Source organism: Coregonus lavaretus, assembly GCF_964263955.1.
Source record: "Coregonus lavaretus genome assembly, chromosome: 13".
Lineage (NCBI taxonomy): Eukaryota > Metazoa > Chordata > Actinopteri > Salmoniformes > Salmonidae > Coregonus > Coregonus lavaretus.
In genome coordinates, this window is record NC_140000.1 from 35,250,724 (window position 1) to 35,273,879 (window position 23,156).

The 23,156-nt window shown below is 43.4% G+C and overlaps 1 protein-coding gene across 1 annotated transcript in view; it reads right to left on the reverse strand.

Moving 5' to 3' along the window:
* The window catches only part of LOC311140713 (receptor-type tyrosine-protein phosphatase U), a gene marked incomplete at its 3' end in the record, with an annotated part of 426,520 nt that overhangs the window by 129,309 nt on the left and 274,055 nt on the right, over nucleotides 1–23,156 (reverse strand). The window contains exons 6-9 of the mRNA XM_084175898.1: nucleotides 20,205–20,379; nucleotides 12,410–12,703; nucleotides 4,927–5,244; nucleotides 1,587–1,696 (exon numbers count right to left, since the gene is read on the reverse strand). Coding sequence (XP_084032024.1) covers nucleotides 1,587–1,696; nucleotides 4,927–5,244; nucleotides 12,410–12,703; nucleotides 20,205–20,379 — 897 coding nt within the window. The remainder of the gene's footprint in view (nucleotides 1–1,586; nucleotides 1,697–4,926; nucleotides 5,245–12,409; nucleotides 12,704–20,204; nucleotides 20,380–23,156) is intronic.

The window sequence follows — 23,156 nt, forward strand, 5'->3', positions numbered from 1 at the left end:
TATCTTGGCCAGGTCGCAGTTGTAAATGAGAACTTGTTCTCAACTGGCTTACCTGGTTAAATAAAGGTTAAATAAATATATTTTTTAAAATAACCAGGAATAAAGTGACAGATAGGAAATAGTAGCAGCAACGTATGTGATGCAGTCCAGTGTAATATTGTTATTTTGTCATGAAAGTGGAATCATTATCAAACCGTTGTTGTTTTGTATGTTTACAGATTTCACAACCTGCGGGTTGCACAATAACAAGAGGCTAATGATTTTGTTTAGCTTGCTAATTCATTCATAATGGCCAAGCCTGAAGGACATTCATGCTAATGTGGAAATGTGTTCTGTGTGAAATATTGATGCTGTTGGAATCAACTTTTTCCCACCCAGTCAAACTGTCTTATGGGATTCCACCCATGTGGCATCAGAGAGGAATGTAAAAACTGGGAATGTTAAATGACACAGACACGCCTCGCTTCCCACTGACTTGACTTGAACCAAACTATTGACTATGCAGATAATTTTAAGAGCACGATATGCCCATGCAGGTGTGGTAACTGTGAAGACAGCCAATGACTGTACACAGTACACACACATAAAAAAAAATATATATATAAAAGTCGATAATAGCCTCCAGAAAGAGCAAAGAGGACCAAGAAGGGGCTTGTGAGGCTGGAGTCGTGGCGGTCGATGGGCTCAGGGAGACTGGTTAATGCTTTAATGGGAGAGAAATGAAGAGGATTTCTTCTATTGCTCCGTCTAAAGCTCTCTTTGTTAGCTCAGGATGCTACGGGGAGAAAATCCATCCCTGCCTCCTCTTTACATGTCAAACCACAAATCCCATTTAATAATATCCTCCTTGAGACGACATTGAAAGAGAGAGGGCTGGGGGAAGGCTTGAGGCTGGTATAGGTAATACTGTACTGAGCCCCTACCATAGGTGAAGACAAAAGGGAGAAAGCGAGAATAACGTTGCAAATGGTCTATTTTCATCTGAGACCTACTCCAAAATTAGCATGAATAAATTAGTGCTAATAAATTAGGGTGAGACTAACGTGATGATGCATGGCAGTGCTATATGCTGATAAACGTTTTTCTTAACTTTCCAGACTATTTGCTAGCTCTAGATGTACTGTTAGATGAGTGGAGAGAAACAGAGCGCTCTGGGGATGGACTATGAGCTTGTATAAAAATGCCATACACAACCACACATACAGAGCGGCTGATATTGTAGCTTCTGCCTGTTTTCTTAGCGTCAAACAGCTGTGTTGTGTCTATTACCTCAATTAACAGCCCCCTATAAAATATAGCTAACTGTATGACACAGCTGTAAAGTTGTTGGTGGGACTGCTTATTGTTCTGTCCTTGTTTCAGTTTCAAACTCTCTGTTTGAAAAGTTCTGTGACATTTCTCTCCTAGAACTTAGCTGTACTAATCAATGCCTGTGACACTGCGCTTGCTGACCTAAACTACACCAATCAATTCCTACAAACTCTAATATGATATGAGAGTCAGGAGGGTGAACCTGAGGACTTTGGGAGGAGATGTTTAGAGGAAGATAATTGGAGGGCATCGAGCAGAGTTTGAAGCATCCTTACCTCGTATTGGGTGATGAGACCGTTGGGTTCCACTGGCTCCTCCCACTTGAGGAAAATCATGTCCTCCAGGGGGGTGAAGGTCAGCGACTCAGGGGCGATGCCGCCGGGAACTATGGGAAATAAGCAGCGCACACACAGGTCAGGAAATTGAAGCGGTAATATCATGGCAAGCATCTCATAATGTCAATATCATATTCTGTGGTCAATGTCACAGAGTCTCTCTTACAATGTTAGCCTTAGAACTGAGAATTCTGCATCATGTTGGACATAAAGGACTCTATTTTGTGTTAACCATAGTGTATATAGTTAGGGCCAGAGTCAGAGAGAGTACAAGCAAAGATAATAGGAGATGATTGACGGATCAGAAACTAGGGGATATAAAACCACTGAGTAAAACCACTATAGTAAATAACAAGTACTTACAGTCAATTCAGACTGATCAGGTTCATACTATCATCATGATGGTGAGGTTCATATTACGTGATGCAGAGTCCCTTAAAGACATTACTTTGAGCACTGAGTCTGACAGTGACATTACAGTGGGGGAAAAAAGTATTTAGTCAGCCACCAATTGTGCAAGTTCTCCCACTCAAAAAGATGAGAGAGGCCTGTACTTTTCATCATAGGTACACGTCAACTATGACAGACAAATTGAGAAAAAAAATCCAGAAAATCACATTGTAGGATTTTTAATGAATTTATTTGCAAATTATGGTGGAAAATAAGTATTTGGTCACCTACAAACAAGCAAGATTTCTGGCTCTCACAGACTTCTTCTTTAAGAGGCTCCTCTGTCCTCCACTCGTTACCTGTATTATTGGCACCTGTTTGAACTTGTTATCAGTATAAAAGACACCTGTCCACAACCTCAAACAGTCACACTCCAAACTCCACTATGGCCAAGACCAAAGAGCTGTCAAAGGACACCAGAAACAAAATTGTAGACCTGCACCAGGCTGGGAAGACTGAATCTGCAATAGGTAAGCAGCTTGGTTTGAAGAAATCAACCGTGGGAGCAATTATTAGGAAATGGAAGACATACAAGACCACTGATAATCTCCCTCGATCTGGGGCTCCACGCAAGATCTCACCCCGTGGGGTCAAAATGATCACAAGAACGGTGAGCAAAAATCCCAGAACCACACGGGGGGACCTAGTGAATGACCTGCAGAGAGCTGGGACCAAAGTAACAAAGCCTACCATCAGTAACACACTATGCCGCCAGGGACTCAAATCCTGCAGTGCCAGACGTGTCCCCCTGCTTAAGCCAGTACATGTCCAGGCCCGTCTGAAGTTTGCTAGAGTGCATTTGGATGATCCAGAAGAGGATTGGGAGATGAAACCAAAATATAACTTTTTGGTAAAAACTCAACTCGTCGTGTTTGGAGGACAAAGAATGCTGAGTTGCATCCAAAGAACACCATACCTACTGTGAAGCATGGGGGTGGAAACATCATGCTTTGGGGCTGTTTTTCTGCAAAGGGACCAGGACGACTGATCCGTGTAAAGGAAAGAATGAATGGGGCCATGTATCGTGAGATTTTGAGTGAAAACCTCCTTCCATCAGCAAGGGCATTGAAGATGAAACGTGGCTGGGTCTTTCAGCATGACAATGATCCCAAACACACCGCCCGGGCAACGAAGGAGTGGCTTCAAGGTCCTGGAGTGGCCTAGCCAGTCTCCAGATCTCAACCCCATAGAAAATCTTTGGAGGGAGTTGAAAGTCTGTGTTGCCCAGCGACAGCCCCAAAACATCACTGCTCTAGAGGAGATCTGCATGGAGGAATGGGCCAAAATACCAGTGAAAACCTTGTGTCATTGCCAACAAAGGGTATATAACAAAGTATTGAGAAACTTTTGTTATTGACCAAATACTTATTTTCCACCATAATTTGCAAATAAATTGTCTGTCATAGTTGACGTGTACTTATGATGAAAATTACAGGCCTCTCTCATCTTTTTTAAGACAACATTCATTGGTATAAATGCTGAATGCTGTTAAAACTCTGTCTGGCCTGGACACCAGGGGAAGCCTGGCCTAGACACATCCCTATAAAAACAATGCTAACTGTTTTTATAGTATCCTCTGTGCTCTGTGGTTTTCTATTCCAGACCACAATCCCCATTAGTCTGTGTTTGTAGAGTGCAGGGTGGATGAGTGGTGTGGGGAGAGGGATCTACCCTGGGACTAAAGCAACAACCATTCAGCCCTGTGAGGAAACAGCTGTCTGGTGTTATTTCGGTAGTGACAGAGTTTGGAAAGAAAGTTGCTGATTAAAAGCTTTTGAAGAGTGTGTTTATAATTGACAGGTATCTCTTTTTTTCTGTATCTCTCTCTCTCTTTCTCTCTCATTCTCGTTCTCTCTCTCACACACTTTTCTTTATTTCTCCCTTTGGTGTGAGAACCGTGCATTTGTTTTGTTTATTTTTCATGGAAAAATGTATTTGTCCTTCAGCCAGGCATCTGCAATGCACAGAGGCTGTTGGCTGCCTTGGCACAAAACGAATATATATTGGGAGATATGGGGGAAATCCGTTCTCTTTGGCTTACTGGTGGGCCTCAGATATGATTATTAATATTTCATATTCATTTGAGAATGAGACGGATCCTTTGGTATGCTGATGCAGCCTCTTGGAGATGTCACAATGCTTTTATTCAAGTATACTGAGACTGCATGGGAAAGGAGATGGACCATGATAGTTATGAATCCCTTCAATCAAACTGTAGCTGCAGATGTTGACTGACCCAGTGTTATCAATCCCAACTGTATAGATAGCTAGATTTTTTCCCCATTTGAACGGCACTATTTTTGTTAATTTGTTAACACAAATTTGAATTTAGAGCAGAGCAGAGATAATACACAAGTTTTGAATGACTCCCTTGGGTTATTTTGGTCTCACAGAAGTTTCAACACTACCAAATTGATCCCTGAACAGTCTGTCACTAAAACAGCCAAGTGTTTCTCACAGATCTCTGGTAAGCAGGGATTTAGAAGGTAGACAGCCATGTGAGGAGGTTGGATCAGGTATCAGGTACATCTAAAAGCACTGATATAATGTACCAGCAGTGTTCAGTAGCAGCCACACATTTTTATGAATAGTAACCGACAACCTGAACTTTGGCCTGACAAGACTGGAATATTGCACCACTGAAAAATATTATTTTGGCATTAGGGCACTTCAACACAAGACGGTTCCTATCTATGAATATGTGCCCTGTATGTATCAGTTCCTTTTTATGTCTCCAACATTCTCCCATGTTATTCTGGTTTCTATGAATATGTACCCTGTATGAGCTCCTACGTACAGTATAGGTCTCCAACATTCTCCCATCACTTACTGTCCTCTTCAGTCTGGAAGGTGACCTCCCGACCCTCCTTCTTGCCCTCAGGGTTGGCGAGTGCCAGACGGACGTGGATGGAGTGGTAGGGCGGCAGGTCGCGCAGGGTGAAGCGTGAGGCGTTGTGCTCCACCGCCAGGCACTCACGCACAGTAGTGTTGTGCCCTCCACCGCCCCCTGCGGTGGCATAGCGGTAGCACAGTGACACAGAGTAGGTGTGGCAGCGGGTCAAGTTGTAGGCCAGCGTCTCCCACTGCAGGGTCAGCTGCCTGGACTGGATCTCTGAGGCTGTGAGACCTCGCAAGGCCCGCGTGGGTTCTAACAGAGAGGGAGGAAGGCAGGGGGAGGAAGGGAAGGGAAGAGCGAGAGAAGGCCTAGTTATCAACTAGGTCCAGGTTTTCTTTTGAAAAATATATTTTTATCTCAAGAAACTAACCTGGTTAAATAAAGGTTAAATATAAACTGTTTAAACACAGTGTAAATTATGAAATCTTTATGTTTTAATTAAATACTTTAGTAATAGCCCTGATGCTCCTATGTGTGACAAGTTCTGACAACGTTCTCTCGGTCACGCCGATGTGTTGGAAGCTGTTCATCCAAGCTATGTGGCACTACCATGTCCCATCATAGAGGTCAACAGTTTTACTGCCAGAGAGAAACTGTGGGCGCGGCACACCCACGTCACCCGCCAGCCATGCACGGACTAGTGCCAATTACGCTAATTAATGGGACAGGCTGCGGGTCTCTGTCACACCCCCGCCAGTCCCCACCTCCGTGTCAACTAGCAAATTGAGTGTCCGCTATAGTTCCATGCCCAGAGGCCAAATTCAGAACCAAAACTAAGAGTGCTGTCCAAGGGCGTTCAATTCCACCGGTTATCTTTATTGCTGGGTCATTGTGGATGGGTTTGGGGTCAACCCTGTTTTCCTTTGACTCAAACAGAGAGAACTACAGCCTTGTCTTTCTATTCCTCCGTCGGCATAGACAGATAGAGGGATACAGAGATACTGAGAAGCCTCTATGCCTGAAGGCACAAGGAAGTCAGTGTTGCAGTAAGAGATACAGGCTGCAGGGGTGAGCCAAGGACACTTTCAGGCAGCACACTACCAATGGAGACATTTGTCACAGCCCATTATTAACACAATCAATGACTTTTTGTCAAACAATATTCCACTTAATGTATTGTATTGCTTTGTTCTTTTAATAGGGATTCGTGACTAATGGTGGAGGAGAGTGAGAGTGACAGAGGAGATATGGAGCGGAGTGCTCAGCAGTGAGAAGAGTAAGGTAATACCAGCCACCGTCTTCATTCCTGCACTGACTATCACACTCAAAGGGATTATTCTCTCACTGCAGCTATTTGTGCTGAGGACTAAAACAATGGAGCTAATGCATCGATGAGCGAGGGAAAGCTTGAAGGAACAAAGGGAGTAATCAAAGGATATGGATTTGAAAGGTGCTCTCTCTAAGTCTGCAAGAACACATACGAGCACAAACAGGCACACGCACACACTCACCACTCAAAAGGCCATCCTCTTCCTCGCGGATATTTATCCCTTTTCCCATTCCATTCATTATATCTCTCCCTGAAGTTGATCCATTTATCCCTTTCTATTCATTATATCTCTCCCTGAAGTTGAACCATTTATCCCTTTGTATTCATTATCTTTCTCCCTGAAGCAGAATTTCATGACACTGGCAATCTATACTAAAGCGTCTCCACAGTCACCGGTTTACTTTCCTAATTTGTTTGCTGGCATCTCGGTCTAGAAGGAAACATGACCACTGCATTGTTCTGAACATCAGTCTGTGACAGCAGAAAAATGTGTGGGCAAGTAGTGGTACATTAGACGCGGCAAGAAATGTTTGAACAATTCTACAATCTGATTGAGGATTGTCTTTATGGTGTAATTGATAGTCTGCACAGTCTCAAAGCTAAATAAAGAGGGGCTTTTAACTGAGGAGCTGATGAAAAAAACACTGAAGAGGCCACAGTGTGCCCATTGTGGATTTTCATCAAAGTGGACTTTTGTGCCAACACCCTTCCCTTTGCCCAGTCTATTTGTCTGCATGCCACGCTCGACTGTGTGCAGCGCACACTCCCTGGCACCCTTCGGAAAGGGGTTGCAGCATCCCCAACATGGCCCAGAGACCAGAGTGGCATGCTTGTTCCTCACGGTATAGAAGTGAGAGGAAAGGAAGGGGAGAGCTTCTGGTTTATTACCCCTTGTAATGTTCTGTTCCTAATTTTAGTCGGGCACCGGTATGAAGCCCCTCGCTTGGCAGAGAGGTTTGGTCGCAGGGGGCTCTCCAGAAGGCTCAGTGACCCAGCTGCTGGTGGAAGCCTATTAACGTGGTTTGGGGACCACCTGCGGTACGAAATAACTTGTCTCCTCTGTGATTTACTTGAGGGGCTTCGAGCTACGATAATGCAGCCCTGCTGATAATCACAGTGATGGCTCATCAAGCACACCTGGCTGGCCATCAGAGGCGGGCGGAGACCATGTTCACATTCACGGCCATTAGTTTTACAGCACCCACAGGAGGATGCCTGGGCTCCACTATATAGATCAGAGCCAGCCAGGAAGAGAGGCGGTGTTCACACAGAACAGCAGAACATACCCAGTCCATGGCAACACTCTTTTTTGGAGAGGAAATTCACTTTAGTCAGAAGAACACCAAGAGGGTCCAAGCCTCCCGTCTGTTCACTCTGCTAATTAACACACTCCCAGAGATCCCCACTGTGACAAGAACATATATTTCCTTATGCCTAGACCTAAGCAGCCCAACAAAGGTGAGGAGGATCAAAATGCAATGATGAAGTGTGGGGTCAGTGTGAGTTCTGGACCAGATGGTCTGGGGGCTGGGCTGGGAGACGGGGATCAGAGGAACTCAAGGGTGCCCTGGTGGTGATTAGACTCCTGGAGGGTGGACATGGTGAGATACACCAGATGGATGAGGGGTATGTGAAGGTGTGTGAATCAGGATCAGGCCACCAACAGATCAAGCCAGTAGGCACAACAACCTAACCCTTACAGTGCATTTCGAAAGTATTCAGACCCATTTACTTTTTCCACATTTTGTTACGTTACAGCCTTATTCTAAAATTGATTAAATTGTTTTTTTTTCCTTATCAATCTTCACACAATACCCCATAATGACAAAGCAAAAACAGGTTTTTAGAAATGTTTGCACATTTATTAAAAATAAAAAACTGAAATAATACATTTACATAAATATTCAGACCCTTTACTCAATACTTTGTTGAAGCATCTTTGACAGCGATTACAGCCTCGAGTCTTCTTGGGTATGATGCTACAAGTTTGGCACACCTGTATTTGGGGAGTTTCTCCCATTCTTCTCTGCAGATCCTCTCAAGCTCTGACAGGTTGGATGGGGAGCGTCGCTGCACAGCTATTTCCAGGTCTCTCCAGAGATGTTAAATCGTGTTCAAGTCGGGGCTCTGGCTGGGCCACTCAAAGACATTCAGAAACTGGTCCCGAAAACACTCCTGCGTTGTCTTGGCTGTGTGCTTAGGAGCGTTGTCCTGTTGGAAGTTGAACCTTTGCCCCAGTCTGAATGCTCTGGAGCAGGTTTTCATCAAGGATCTCTCTGTACTTTACTCCATTCATCTTTCCCTCGATCCTGACTAGTCTCCCAGTCCCTGCTGCTGAAAAAATCTTGGTTTCATCAGACCAGAGGACCTTGTTTCTCATGGTTTGAGAGTCCTTTAGGTGCCTTTTGGCAAACTCCAAGCGGGCTGTCATGTGTGTTTTACTGAGAAGAGGCTTCGTCTGGCCACTCTACCATAAATGTCTGATTGGTGGAGTGCTGCAGAGATGGTTGTCCTTCTGGAAGGTTCTCCCATCTCCACAGAAGAACTCTGGAGCTTTGTCAGAGTGACCATCAGGTTCTTGGTCACCTCCCTGACCAAGGCCCTTCTCCCCCAATTGCTCAGTTTGGCCGGGCCGGCAGCTCTAGAAAGAGTCTTGGTGTTTCCAAACTTCTTTCATTTAAGAATGATGGAGGCCACTGTGTTCTTGGGGACCTTCAATGCTGCAGAACTGTTTTGGTACCATTCCCCATATCTGTGCCTCGACAAAATCCTGTCTCGGAGTTCTACGGGCAATTCATTCGACCTCATGGCTTGGTTTTTGCTCTGACATGCACTGTCAACTGTGGGACCTTATATAGACAGGTATGTGCCTTTCCAAATCATGTCCAATCAATTGAATTTACCACAGGGGGACTCCAATCAAGTTGTAGAAATATCTCAAGGATGATCAATGGAAACAGGATGCGCCTGAGCTCAAATTCGAGTCTCATATCAAAGGGTCTGAATTTTCTAAAAACCTGTTTTCGCTTTGTCATTATGGGGTATTGTGTGTAGATTGATGAGGATTGTTTTATTTATTAATCCATTTTAGAATATGGCTGTAACGTAAAAAGAATGTGGGAAAAGTCAAGGGGTCTGAATGCTTTCCGAATGCATTGTATGTTGTGAAAACAACAGCTGGTGAAATTACAGGTAAAGAGGTTGAGCTTTGATATCTGATACAGTTATTTGGAGTCACCAACATGAACTATACTGCCAAGACAAAACTATAGATTATATTATTAGTAGCCACTGGTATGCAAATTGTCTGGAGGAAAAAAACATGACAAACTTAATTCAGGCGACATTTTCCATGATACACCTACAGTGGGGAGAACAAGTATTTGATACACTGTCAATTTTGCAGGTTTTCCTACTTACAAAGCATGTAGAGGTCTGTAATTTTTATCATAGGTACACTTCAACTGTGAGAGACGGAATCTAAAACAAAAATCCAGAAAATCACATTGTATGATTTTTAAGTAATTCATTTGCATTTTATTGCATGACATAAGTATTTGATCACCTACCAACCAGTAAGAATTCCAGCTCTCACAGACCTGTTAGTTTTTCTTTAAGAAGCCCTCCTGTTCTCCACTCATTACCTGTATTAACTGCACCTGTTTGAACTCGTTACCTGTATAAAAGACACCTGTCCACACACTCAATCAAACAGACTCCAACGTCTCCACAATGGCCAAGACCAGAGAGCTGTGTAAAGACATCAGGGATAAAATTGTAGACCTGCACAAGGCTGGGATGGGCTACAGGACAATAGGCAAGCAGCCTGGTGAGAAGGCAACAAATGTTGGCGCAATTATTAGAAAATGGAAGAAGTTCAAGATGACGGTCAATCTCCCTCGGTCTGGGGCTCCATGCAAGATCTCACCTCGTGGGGCATCAATGATCATGAGTAAGGTGAGGGATCAGCCCAGAACTACACGGCAGGACCTGGTCAATGACCTGAAGAGAGCTGGGAACACAGTCTCAAAGAAAACCATTAGTAACACACTACGCCGTCATGGATTAAAATCCTGCACGCAAGGTCCCCCTGCTCAAGCCAGCGCATGTCCAGGCCCGTCTGAAGTTTTCCAATGACCATCTGGATGATCCAGAGGAGGAATGGGAGAAGGTAATGTGGTCTGATGAGACAAAAATAGAGCTTTTTGGTCTAAACTCCACTCGCTGTGTTTGGAGGAAGAAGGATGAGTACAACCCCAAAAACACCATCCCAACCGTGAAGCAAGGAGGTGGAAACATCATTCTTTGGGGATGCTTTTCTGCAAAGGGGACAGGACGACTGCACCGTAATGAGGGGAAGATGGATGGGGCCATGTATCGCGAGATCTTGGCCAACAACCTCCTTCCCTCAGTAAGAGCATTGAAGATGGGTCGTGGCTGGGTCTTCCAGCATGACAACGACCCGAAACACACAGCCAGGGCAACTAAGGAGTGGCTCTGTAAGAAGCATCTCAAGGTCCTGGAGTGGCCTAGCCAGTCTCCAGACCTGAACCCAATAGAAAATCTTTGGAGGGAGCTGAAAGTCCGTATTGCCCAGCGACAGCCCCGAAACCTGAAGGATCTGGAGAAGGTCTGTATGGAGGAGTGGGCCAAAATCCCTGCTGCAGTGTGTGCAAACCTGGTCAAGACCTACAGGAAACGTATGATCTTTGTAATTGCAAACAAAGGTTTCTGTACCAAATATTAAGTTCTGCTTTCTGATGTATCAAATACTTATGTCATGCAATAAAATGCAAATTAAATACTTAAAAATCATACAATGTGATTTTCTGGATTTTTGTTTTAGATTCCATCTCTCACAGTTGAAGTGTACCTATGATAAAAATTACAGACCTCTACATGCTTTGTAAGTAGGAAAACCTGCAGAATCGGCAGTGTATCAAATACTTGTTCTCCCCATTGCATCTAAATGCTCTGTTTAACAGGTAAGCAAACACAGTGGCATTTTTAACTACACACATGGATGCACAAGCTAATGTCACAGTGGGATGAAATGTAATATATCAGAGGTTGAAATTCAGAAACTTCAGACAGGATAATATTGGTGCCACTGAAAGTAATTTACATTAGAACATTGTGTGCATCCTCTCTCACTTCAGAACTATAAAATTCACTCTCCTCTTTCCCTGTCTATCTCTTTGAAAATATTATCATTTTTTCCTTGTGTATCCTTTCTCTACTTCCTCTCATTTTATATTTTTCTCTGTGTTTTTCAGTGAGAGCTGGCTGTGGGCTCTCTCTATTTTACTGATGAATAGGTGGTGTCTGTGGCTATTGGGAAAAGGGAGTGTGCTTAATGTGTCATTAGAGAGAGGACATGGAGGCTGTGGTTGGTGGAACAGGGAGGGGAGGGGTGTGAGAGATGGTTTGTGGTGGGAAGAGACCGCTGGGCATACTAAAGACTGATGACTGTCGAAGACATGGGACAACTGCCCACAGGAAATAGGCATGAATTGTGTGGTTCTGAGTGTGTGTGTGTGCATGTGTGTGTGTGGTGTGTATGTGTGTGTGTGTGTTAGTTGTTTTTCTTCCAGTACAAATTATATTTTTACAAAAAAATCTGAGGAACAACACCACCTCTCAATCTCACAGAGGGGTTTCAGTCTGGAATACAATTTTGCCACATTATCACCACAGTCGATGGTCTGTTATTCCACTTTTCAAATTCAACAATATAATGAAGCACTTACTCTGAGATTAAATAAAGTGTGAGCATCTAGCTGTTGGGCATCTGTACTTTGAATTGTCTGAGGAAATATCCTCTCTAAAATGACAAAAAAATATAAGGAGCGTTTCTGAGGTTTCTGAGTTAAAATCCACAGAGGAGTGATACATTTCCCTCTATTTATCAAGACTATAAACATATCACATAAAACTAGAGTGATCTTACAATAAAAATTGCAAATCTATTCAAAGTGTATGTGGCTTTAAAAATATGATATGGTATGGTAAGATTTTATCAAGAATTTGCAAGTGGTTAATAACATGTATTACCAAAATATTCTGTGTTACCAAACACGGCCAACTATGAGAATGTCTCATACTAACAAGCTTATCTAGACCTCGTCACACCGCCCAGACCCTCACCTGCACACTTAGTCCTGCTGACGAGAGGTGGTCCGGGTGGTCCGGTGCCGCCCTCTCCGGGCCGGGTCAGCAACACACTTATGTGATACTCCGTGTCTGGGTCCAGGTGCCACAGCTTGTAGGTGACCATGTTGACCCCATGGACCTCGGACCAAGGTGATTGGCTGGCCCGGTACTCAATCTCCTTCCTGATGATAGGGCCGTCTCCCAGGATGGAGTTGGTGTTGAGCTGGATGATCAGATATGTGGAGCCCGCTCGCAGCAGCTGTGGGGGTGCGATAGGGGAGGGGGGAACTGTGGGAAGAAGACAGGGTAGAAGGCTATGAGGTTATTTAAATGTTATTATTGCTTCTATACACTGTAGCTGTATTTTTCCCATCCATTATGTGAAATTTGAGGGCTATCTTGTTCAGAAGCGGTTGAAATGGATTCCACTGTACTTATAAGTACTATGTACTATTACTAATCAGTCTTATTACAACATGCTTATCATCTTTTTTCATCCTTTTACTCTAAATAGGCCTCCTTTTACTAAATCTATAACTCTCAGGTTTGTTTGAGCCCCCCGGGGCTGAGGAATGTGAGCAGGTCAAGGTTTCAAATAGCAGATTGGACAAATCAAATCAAATCACATTTTATTTGCCACAATCGCCTAATACAACAGGTGTAGACCTTACAGTGAAATGCTTACTTACAAGCCCTTAACCAACAATGCAGTTTTAAGAAAAATAAGTGTCAAGTAAAAAATAGATGAGTAAAAAATACAAAAATAAAAAATATTAAAGAGCAGCAGTCAAATAAAATAACAGTGGGGAGGCTATATACATGTGGATTTGGATATAAATGTATTTGTGTTCCTTTATTTATGTGAAGAAAGTTGTTGTTTTTGGGACGTTTAAGTGAAGGTTGTGTTGGAGTAGAAAAGGGAACATTATTGATTATGTTAATTCCGTAGTCCTGTGTAGCTCAGTTGGTAGATCATGGCGCTTGCAACGCCAGGGTTGTGGGTTCGATTCCCACGGGGGACCAGTATGAAAAAATGTATGCACTCACTAACTGTAAGTCGCTCTGGATAAGAGCGTCTGCTAAATGACTAAAATGTAAATGTAAATGGGTACCGGTACAGAGTCAATATGCGGGGGCACAGGTTAGTCGAGGTAATTGAGGTAATACGTACATGTGGGTAGAGTTAAAGTGACTATGCAGAGATAATAAACAGAGAGTAGCAGCAGTGTAAAAGAGGGGGTGGGGTGGGGGGACAATGCAAACAGTCCGGGTAGCCATGATTAGCTGTTCAGGAGTCTTATGGCTTGGGGGTAAAAGCTGTTAAGAAGCCTTTTGGACCTAGACTTGGCGCTCCGGTACCACTTGCCGTGCGGTAGCAGAGAGAACAGTCTATGACTAGGGTGGCTGGAGTCTTTGACAATTTTGAGGGCCTTCCTCTGACACCGCCTGGTATAGAGGTCCTGGATGGCAGGAAGCTTGGCCCCGTACTGGGCCGTACGCACTACCCTCTGTAGTGCCTTGCGGTTGAAGGCCGAGCAGTTGCCATACCAGGCAGTGATTCAACCAGTCAGGATGCTCTCGATGGTGCAGCTGTATAACTTTTTGAGGATCTGAGGACCCATGCCAAGTCTTTTCAGTCTCCTGAGGGGGAATAGGCTTTGTCGTGCCCTCTTTACGACTGTCTTGCTGTGTTTGGACCATGATAGTTTGTTGGTGATGAGGACACCAATGAACTTGAAGCTCTCAACCTGTTCCACTACAGCCCCACCTATTAATAGCACATTAACTAGCCATACATGAACATAGCAGAGAACCGCGAGTGAAAAAAACAGCTGTATATATGGTCTGAGGAATGTGTATTATCTCAGAATACAAGCTCTCTTAATTGAGCGATGTGTGCGTCCGCTGGCACCGGAATTAACGCAAGCACTTCACAGAGGAAGTTACCATGATGAAAGAAGAGACCCAACATAATTTCGAGGGCAAGATGCCAAATAATATAATAATAATAATATAATATGCCATTTAGCAGACGCTTTTATCCAAAGCGACTTACAGTCATGTGTGCATAAATTTTTACGTATGGGTGGTCCCGGGGATCGAACCCACTACCCTGGCGTTACAAGCGCCACGCTCTACCAATTGAGCTACAGAGGACCAAATCAGGGATTAATTTCAGAGTCCATCCAAATGTCACTTACAGCAGACTCTCAGAGCCACTGAGCAATTATACAGAAAGGTGACTGTGTGAGGGGAAGAAGGGAATGCAGAAAAACTAGGACTAAGAGCAAGAGAAACATCAGAGTTAGAACTGTGGCTGTGACTAATCCCTGATTCCTGCAGAGGCGCCGGTGTCTATTATGACTATCCTCTCAGAGGGCTCTCGTCTCTATTCCTGCCTCATCCCATGGACGCTTCCACAGAGCACGTCCACACTGCAGGCAATCATGCAAGCCTCACAAGCCTCTGGAAGTACAGGGAGACAAGCTATAGTACTATATATTGATGTAAATTGACATCAACAAAACTCCCTTACTGTACTTTCCCAAGGATTCTATAACTGGCATTATTCATTACTGTTGCATTTCTGTTTTCAGCACCATTTTGTATTTAGGATCACAAACCCAGCTGACTGTATCAGCTGGAGGTTTGTTAATGTAGCTTTTTATTTACTTATGTATTTACTCAATGATGATAATTTTTCGAGATCCCTGAAAATGAGTTTTTTATTGAAACATGACTACTGATATGATAAATCTTAGCCAAAAACACCTCAGGGGTGAAACACCACAAAATGTGTTCTACATTGCAGTGACTGAGCTCTGTCCTCTATGGGCCTCTTTGCATGCAATCTATGTGCCGAACGTGGAGCACTTGTGTGATCTGAAATGAGTTGATCAAGCTAATTAAAAGGCTGATTACCCTCTCGTTAGCGGGGGCAGTGGGGGAGGGGGGTTTATAAAAGCCTTGTTAAGGGCCTTGCACTGCAAGTACTACACAGAGTATCAGTGACTGAACGAGCAGCTATGAGTTATGACCCGTTGCAGAATGGCTATGCATCAGCTCTCAGGAGTCAGGACAGAACACACCATGCCAAAAATAACCCAGATATTCTGAATTTTAAAAAAGCTACGGCAACAACCATGTCACTACTATAATGCTACTAACAATTCCAGAGCTGAGAATTCATTGTACAGTTTTCTATAGATCTGAGCACATCACTTGGAGATTGTATGGCCCTCTGTCTGTGAATTGATTGAGGCTGTTGTTTACTGGAAGACACTATGTGAGCTTAGTGCTGCTCTGGCTAGGGGCTGTGCTGTTGTCCACCAAATGGTCCGTATCACTAAACTCAACGTAATCCATGATGCCACATCTATCAATGGGATTAGATTGGTGCTATTTCACAACCCCCCTTTACTTATTATCTTTCCCCCTCCCCCCTCTTTTTTCTTACTCTCGCTCTCTTTCTCTCTCCTCTTTCCCTCTCTCTACCACCTCTCCCTACTTTCAAGGCCTGTTTTAAGAAGTGATGATGCAAAGGATATAAAGGATGAGAGGAGACGAGTAGAATAAGATTTCTCCATGTCCTTATTTCCCTCTCCATCTCATTCCTCTGGTTTAGGGATTGGGGCCTGGCGTGGCATCAAACCCTCCTATTGAGCCGTGTCATCAGAGCTGTCAGAGCAGTGTCAGGCTCTAGGGTTAGAGTGAGTAATGGGACTGAGGTTGGGCCATCTGCAGAGCATGATATGAGGGGTGAGATGATGGATCAACATTGGAGTCCAAAAGGTCAGCTCTCTAACACTGCTCTACTGATCAGCCAGGAACATTATTATTATTATTTCAACAGGGAAGTCATATTGAGACTAAAGTCACTTTTACAAATGAGCCCTGCACAATACAAAAACAAGCATATACAGTTGAAGTCGGAAGTTCACATACACCTTAGCCAAATACATTTAAACTCAGTTTTTCACAATTCCTGACATTTAATCCTAGTAAAAATTCCCTGTCTTAGGTCAGTTAGGATCACCACTTTGTTTTAAGAATGTGAAATGTCAGAATAATAGTAGAGAGAATTATTTATTTCAGCTTTTATTTCTTTAATCATATTCCCAGTGGGTCAGAAGTGTACATACACTCAATTAGTATTTGGTAGCATTGCCTTTCAATTGTTTAACTTGGGTCAAACGTTTAATGTAGCCTTCCACAAGCTTCCCACAATAAGTTGGGTGAATTTTGGCCCATTCCTCCTGACAGAGCTGGTGTAACTGAGTCAGGTTTGTAGGCCTCCTTGCTCGCACACGCTTTTTCAGTTCTGCCCACAAAGTTTCTATAGAATTGAGGTCAAGACTTTGTGATGGCCACTCTAATACCTTGACTTTGTTGTCCTTAAGCCATTTTGCCACAACTTTGGAAGTATGCTTGGGGTCATTGTCCATTTGGAAGACCCATTTGCGACCAAACTTTAACTTCCTGACTGATGTCTTGAGATGTTGCTTCAATATATCCACATAATTTTCCTTCCTCATGATGCAATCTATTTTGTGCACCAGTCCCTCCTGCAGCAAAGCACCCCCACAGCATGATGCTGCCACCCCCGTTCTTCACGGTTGGGATGGTGTTCTTCGGCTTGCAAGCCCTCCTTTTTCCTCCAAACATAATGATGGTCATTATGGCCAAACAGTTCTATTTTTGTTTCATCAGACCAGAGGACATTTCTCCAAAAAGTATGATCTTTGTCCTCATGTGCAGTTGCAAACCGTAGTCTGGCTTTTTTTATGGCGGTTTTGGAGCAGTGGCTTCATCCTTGCTGAGCGGCCTTTCAGGTTATGTCGATATAGGACTCATTTTACTGTGGATATAGATATTATGTACCTGTTTCCTCCAGCATTTTCACAAGGTACTTTGCTGTTGTTCTGGGATTGATTTGCACTTTTCACACCAAAGTACGTTCATCTCTAGGAGACAGAACGTGTCTCCTTCCTGATCGGTATGACGGCTGCGTGGTCCCATGGTGTTTATACTTGCGTACTATTGTTTGTACAGATGAATGTGGTACCTTCAGGCATTTGGAAATTGCTCCCAAGGATGAACCAGAAGGTCTACAAATTTATTTCTGAGGTCTTGGCTGATTTGTTTTGATTTTCACATGATGTGAAGCAAAGAGGTACTGAGTTTGAAGGTAGGCCTTGAAATACATCCACAGGTACACCTCCAATTGACTCAAAATATGTCAATTAGCCTATCAGAAGCTTCTAAAGCCAAGACATCATTTTCTGGAATTTTCCAAGCTGTTTAAAGGCACAGTCAACTTAGTGTATGTAAAATTCTGAAATTGTGATACAGTGAATTATAAGTGAAATAATTTGTCTGTAAACAATTGTTGGAAAAATTACATGTGTCATGCACAAAGTAGATGTCCTAACCAACTTGCCAAAACTATAGTTTGTTAACAAGAAATTTGTGGAGAGGTTGAAAAACGAGTTTTAATGACTCCAACCTAAGTGTATGTAAACTTCCAACTTCAACTGTACATCAGGCAAACATAAATATAGACGATATACACATTAAATACACATTAAGATTCAAAACACAGTCAATTAAAACAAACACATTATTCATCCCTTGGTGACACTGCCAGTCCCAAGATATTAACACAGACAGGTTGTATTTCTTCATTGAATGTAGAGCTATGGGCAGCAGGTACAGTGAGGGACAAAAAGTATTTGATCCCCCGCTGATTTTGTACATTTGCCCACTGACAAAGAAATGATCAGTCTATAATTTTAATGGTAGGTTTCTTTGAACAGTGAGAGACAGAATAACAACAAAAAAATTCAGAAAAACGCATGTCAAAAATGTTATAAATTGATTTGCATTTTAATGAGGGAAATAAGTATTTGACCCCCTCTCAATCAGAAAGATTTCTGGCTCCCAGGTGTCTTTTATACAGGTAACGAGCTGAGATTAGGAGCACACTCTTAAAGGGAGTGCTCCTAATCTCAGCTTGTTACCTGTATAAAAGACAGCTGTCCACAGAAGCAATCAATCAGATTCCAAACTCTCCACCATGGCCAAGACCAAAGAGCTCTCCAAGGATGTCAGGGATAAGATTGTAGACCTACACAAGGCTGGAATGGGCTACAAGACCATCGCCAAGCAGCTTGGTGAGAAAGTGACAACAGTTGGTGCGATTATTCGCAAATGGAAGAAACACAAAATAACTGTCAATCTCCCTCGGCCTGGGGCTCCATGCAAGATCTCACCTCGTGGAGTTGCAATGATCATGAGAACGGTGAGGAATCAGCCCAGAACTACACGGGAGGATCTTGTCAATGATCTCAAGGCAGCTGGGACCATAGTCAACAAGAAAACAATTGGTAACACACTACGCCGTGAAGGACTGAAATCGCAAGTTCCCCCTGCTCAAGAAAGCACATATACAGGCCCGTCTGAAGTTTGCCAATGAACATCTGAATGATTCAGAGGAGAACTGGGTGAAAGTGTTGTGGTCAGATGAGACCAAAATCGAGCTCTTTGGCATCAACTCAACTCGCCATATTTGGAGGAGGAGGAATGCTGCCTATGACCCCAAGAACAACATCAAACATGGAGGTGGAAACATTATGCTTTGGGGGTGTTTTTCTGCTAAGGGGACAGGACAACTTCACCGCATCAAAGGGACGATGGACGGGGCCATGTACCATCAAATCTTGGGTGAGAACCTCCTTCCCTCAGCCAGGGCATTGAAAATGGGTCGTGGATGGGTATTCCAGCATGACAATGACCCAAAACACACGGCCAAGGCAACAAAGGAGTGGCTCAAGAAGAAGCACATTAAGGTCCTGTAGTGGCCTAGCCAGTCTCCAGACCTTAATCCCATAGAAAATCTGTGGAGGGAGCTGAAGGTTCGAGTTGCCAAACGTCAGCCTCGAAACCTTAATGACTTGGAGAAGATCTGCAAAGAGGAGTGGGACAAAATCCCTCCTGAGATGTGTGCAAACCTGGTGGCCAACTACAAGAAACGTCTGACCTCTGTGATTGCCAACAAGGGTTTTGCCACCAAGTACTAAGTCATGTTTTGCAGAGGGGTCAAATACTTATTTCCCTCATTAAAATGCAAATCAATTTATAACATTTTTGACATGCATATTTCTGGATTTTGTTGTTGTTATTCTGTCTCTCACTGTTCAAATAAACCTACCATTAAAATTATAGACTGTTCATGTCTTTGTCAGTGGGCAAACGTACAAAATCAGCAGGGGATCAAATACTTTTTTCCCTCACTGTATCCTAGTGGTTAGAGCATTGGGCCTGTAACCGAAAGGTTGCCGGTTTAAATACCTAAGGTGAAAAGTCTGCCGATGTGTCCTTGAGTAAGGCACTTAACCTTTTTATTGTATGTGACAATAAAACATATTTTGTTATTATTTTATGTTTATTTATAGTGCCAACATACATATTTGGAGTTACAATTATTGTATTTGAAGGATGTGCTTTGCTTACGATACCGCATGCATCATAGTCTATATGATAATATCAATCAAGCACTTCAATGTGCTGATTGAATTATGCCACAGCTGACAAGTGTGTGGGAGGTGTAAATTGATTACGGATTATGTAAATGTTCATTTACACCATTTTCTGCTTTTGCTAACACAAAGTAACATGACTAAACCAGTTTTATTCAGTTCACCCTTGGTTCATAGACCTACAGTACAGCATATTGAGAGATCCATAACCTAGTAGCCTCGTCCCACTGACTGATGGCAGGCGTATTTACCTTTGACGATGAGCTCAGCGAAGTTGGAGACCCCAGAGCCCCTGGAAGACTGGGTGACACAGCGGTACAGGTCCTGGTCGTTGCGCTGCACACTGTCCACCTGGAATGACGCCACAAAGCGCCGGTGACTCAGGTGCTTGACCAAGGCTGTAGATGTCACATCCCCACTGTTCCTCTGGAGAGAGGGGACAGAGAAAACAGGATGGGTCAGATATAAACACCCACACAAACACATGCTTGCACACAGACACACAGAAACAAATGTAACTGTATTGCTTATGTCCCTCTCCTTGCCCCAAGCTGGGCTCGAACCACATCGTTCCACAAAAGCCACAGCCTTTGCAGAGCAAGTGAAACAAATACTTCAAGGTCTCAGAGCGAGTGTCGTCACCAACTGAAACACTACTACTATGCACCGCTATCTAACTAGCCATTTCACACCGGTTACACTTACCCCTCTTTGACAACCTCCACAGCAACCCCAGCAGCTGGGCAGAGCCCAACTGAGTGATCCAATGTAACATTATTGCTTTCGTCCCTCTCCTTGCCCCAACCTTGGCTCGACCCAGGGACCCTCTGAACACATCAACAACTGCCTCCCACGAAGCATCGTTACCTATTGCTCCACAAAAGCCGCGGCCTTTGCAGAGCAAGGGTAGCGCTGTAGAAGTCATGCAAATAACTGCATTTTGTCAGCCGGTTATTTTCATGCAAATAACTGCATCTACTGCATCCATTTAATATGCACTATCACAATAAATCCATTATTTTTTCAGGCAGCTCTAAAGAAACCTAATGATATGAAGAAAATGTATTTTTGTGCCATGCCATAGGCAGTAGGCTAGTTCATTTAGCAGACAAAATCGTCCTGTGCCATTATTTTATTTTATATGATTTTAAAGTAAGAGGAATATAATTCCTTTCCGGACCAAGTGTGCATATGAAGTGGCTATGTTGAGCGTAAAAGTGATCATTTGAAACAGGTTCTATACGCTACCTTAGAATGTCTTAGAAATCAAAACATACAGTATATGGGCTGCATGATGCGTCTATAGGCTATTAATGATTTGAGAAAGTCACAAAAAAAGCTTGTGATCTGTTCCTTGCCTCAGGTTGCTCATACGTGTGCATGCTGTTCTCTCATCAAGTGATCATATTTTCACCCATCAGACTATTCTCAATTTAATCTTGTCTTTAATAATATGTAAAATTAGTTTCAATTTAGAATGGCTCATTATCAAATGGGCAGGAACAGTGGCAGCAGTAAAAAGACATCCGTATGCACTCAAATAGAGAATGGAGGCAACGTTCCCACAGTTTGTTTTTCAATCATGCCGGGTAAGCTACTACTCCGGTTTTATAGTAGAGCAGGTGGTTAATATGAGCAGCTGAGAAATAAATATAGTAGCATCTGGGATCCTCCTCATTTTAAGGGCAACCATCAAAACTCTGCTTTTAAATGGGATTGAATATAGAAATGTCCGGGTTTATACGCTGAACAAAACTATAAATACAGCATGTAAAGTGTTGAGGCGGCAGGTAGCTTAGTGGTTAAGAGCGTTGTGCCAGTAACCGAAAGGTCGCTGGTTCTAACCCCGAGCCGACTAGGTGAAAATTCTGTCGATGTGTCCTTGAGCAAGGCACTTAACCCTAATTGCTCCTGTAAGTCGCTCTGGATAAGAGCGTCTGCTAAATGACTAAAAATGTAAATGTAAAATGTTGGTTTCATGAGCTGAAATAAAAGATCCCAGAAATGTTCCTAATGCAAAAAAAAGCTTATTTTGCACAAATTTGTTTACATCCCTGTTGGTGTGCATTTCTCTGTTGCCAAGATAATCCATCCACCTGACAGGGGTGGCATATCAAGAAGTTGATTAAACAGCATGATCATTACACAGGTGCACCTTGGGTTGGGGACAATAAAAGGCACTCTAAAATGTGCAGTTTTGACACACAACACAATGCCAGAGATGTCTCAAGTTTTGAGAGAATGTGCAATTGGCATGCTGACTGCAGGAATGTAATTTTATTTTTATTTATTTTTATTTAACTATGCAAGTGTATTTAACGAGTGGCGCAGTGGTCTAAGGCACTGCATCTCAGTGCTTGAGGCGTCATCACAGACCCCCTGGTTCGATTCCAGGCTGTATCACAACCGGCCGGTCCCATAGGGCGGCGCAAAATTGGCCAAGCGTCGTCCGGGTTTGGCCGGTGTAGGCCGTCATTGTAAATAAGAATTTGTTCTTAACTGAGTTGCCTAGTTAAATAAAGGTTAAATAAAAAATACAAAAAATAAGAACACATTCTTATTTCCCATGATGTCAAGCAAAGAGGCACTGAGTTTGAAGGTAGGCCTTGAAATACATCCACAGGTACACCTCCAATTGACTCAAATTATGTCAATTAGCCTATCAGAAGCTTCTAAAGCCATGACATAATTTTCTGGAATTTTCCAAGCTGTTTAAAGGCACAGTCAACTTAGTGTTGACTGTGCCTTTTCACTGCTGCAGATTCAAGACTGTCTGTTGATCACGTTATGGTTGTCATTATAAAACGAGTTTGTCTTTGGCAGCCGTACAGAAAATACAATGCATCCGTCATAAAATGACCCGATACCTTTGGGGTTCTGATGGCACTGAGGCTGGTCTGTTCTGAAATGAGGCTTTTGGTCTGTCTACAAGGGCGGCTGTAGGAAGTCGATGATATCCGAGGCTGCCATCACCTCTTCAGGAGTTGGGCGCTGCAGTCTGGTGTCAGTCTATGTGAACTGCCCTCACCCCATCCCTCAGGTGTGCTGCAGTCTGGTTGGTCAGTCTGAGACCACATGACCTGTAGCCTACGGCCCAGACTCCTCCATCACACACAGCCCTCTGGTTCCATAGAGAGGTGGAGGGGCTTCCCACCATAATGGCTGCCCATCCTGTGTTTTCTCTTGACGTGTTGCGGTGCAGA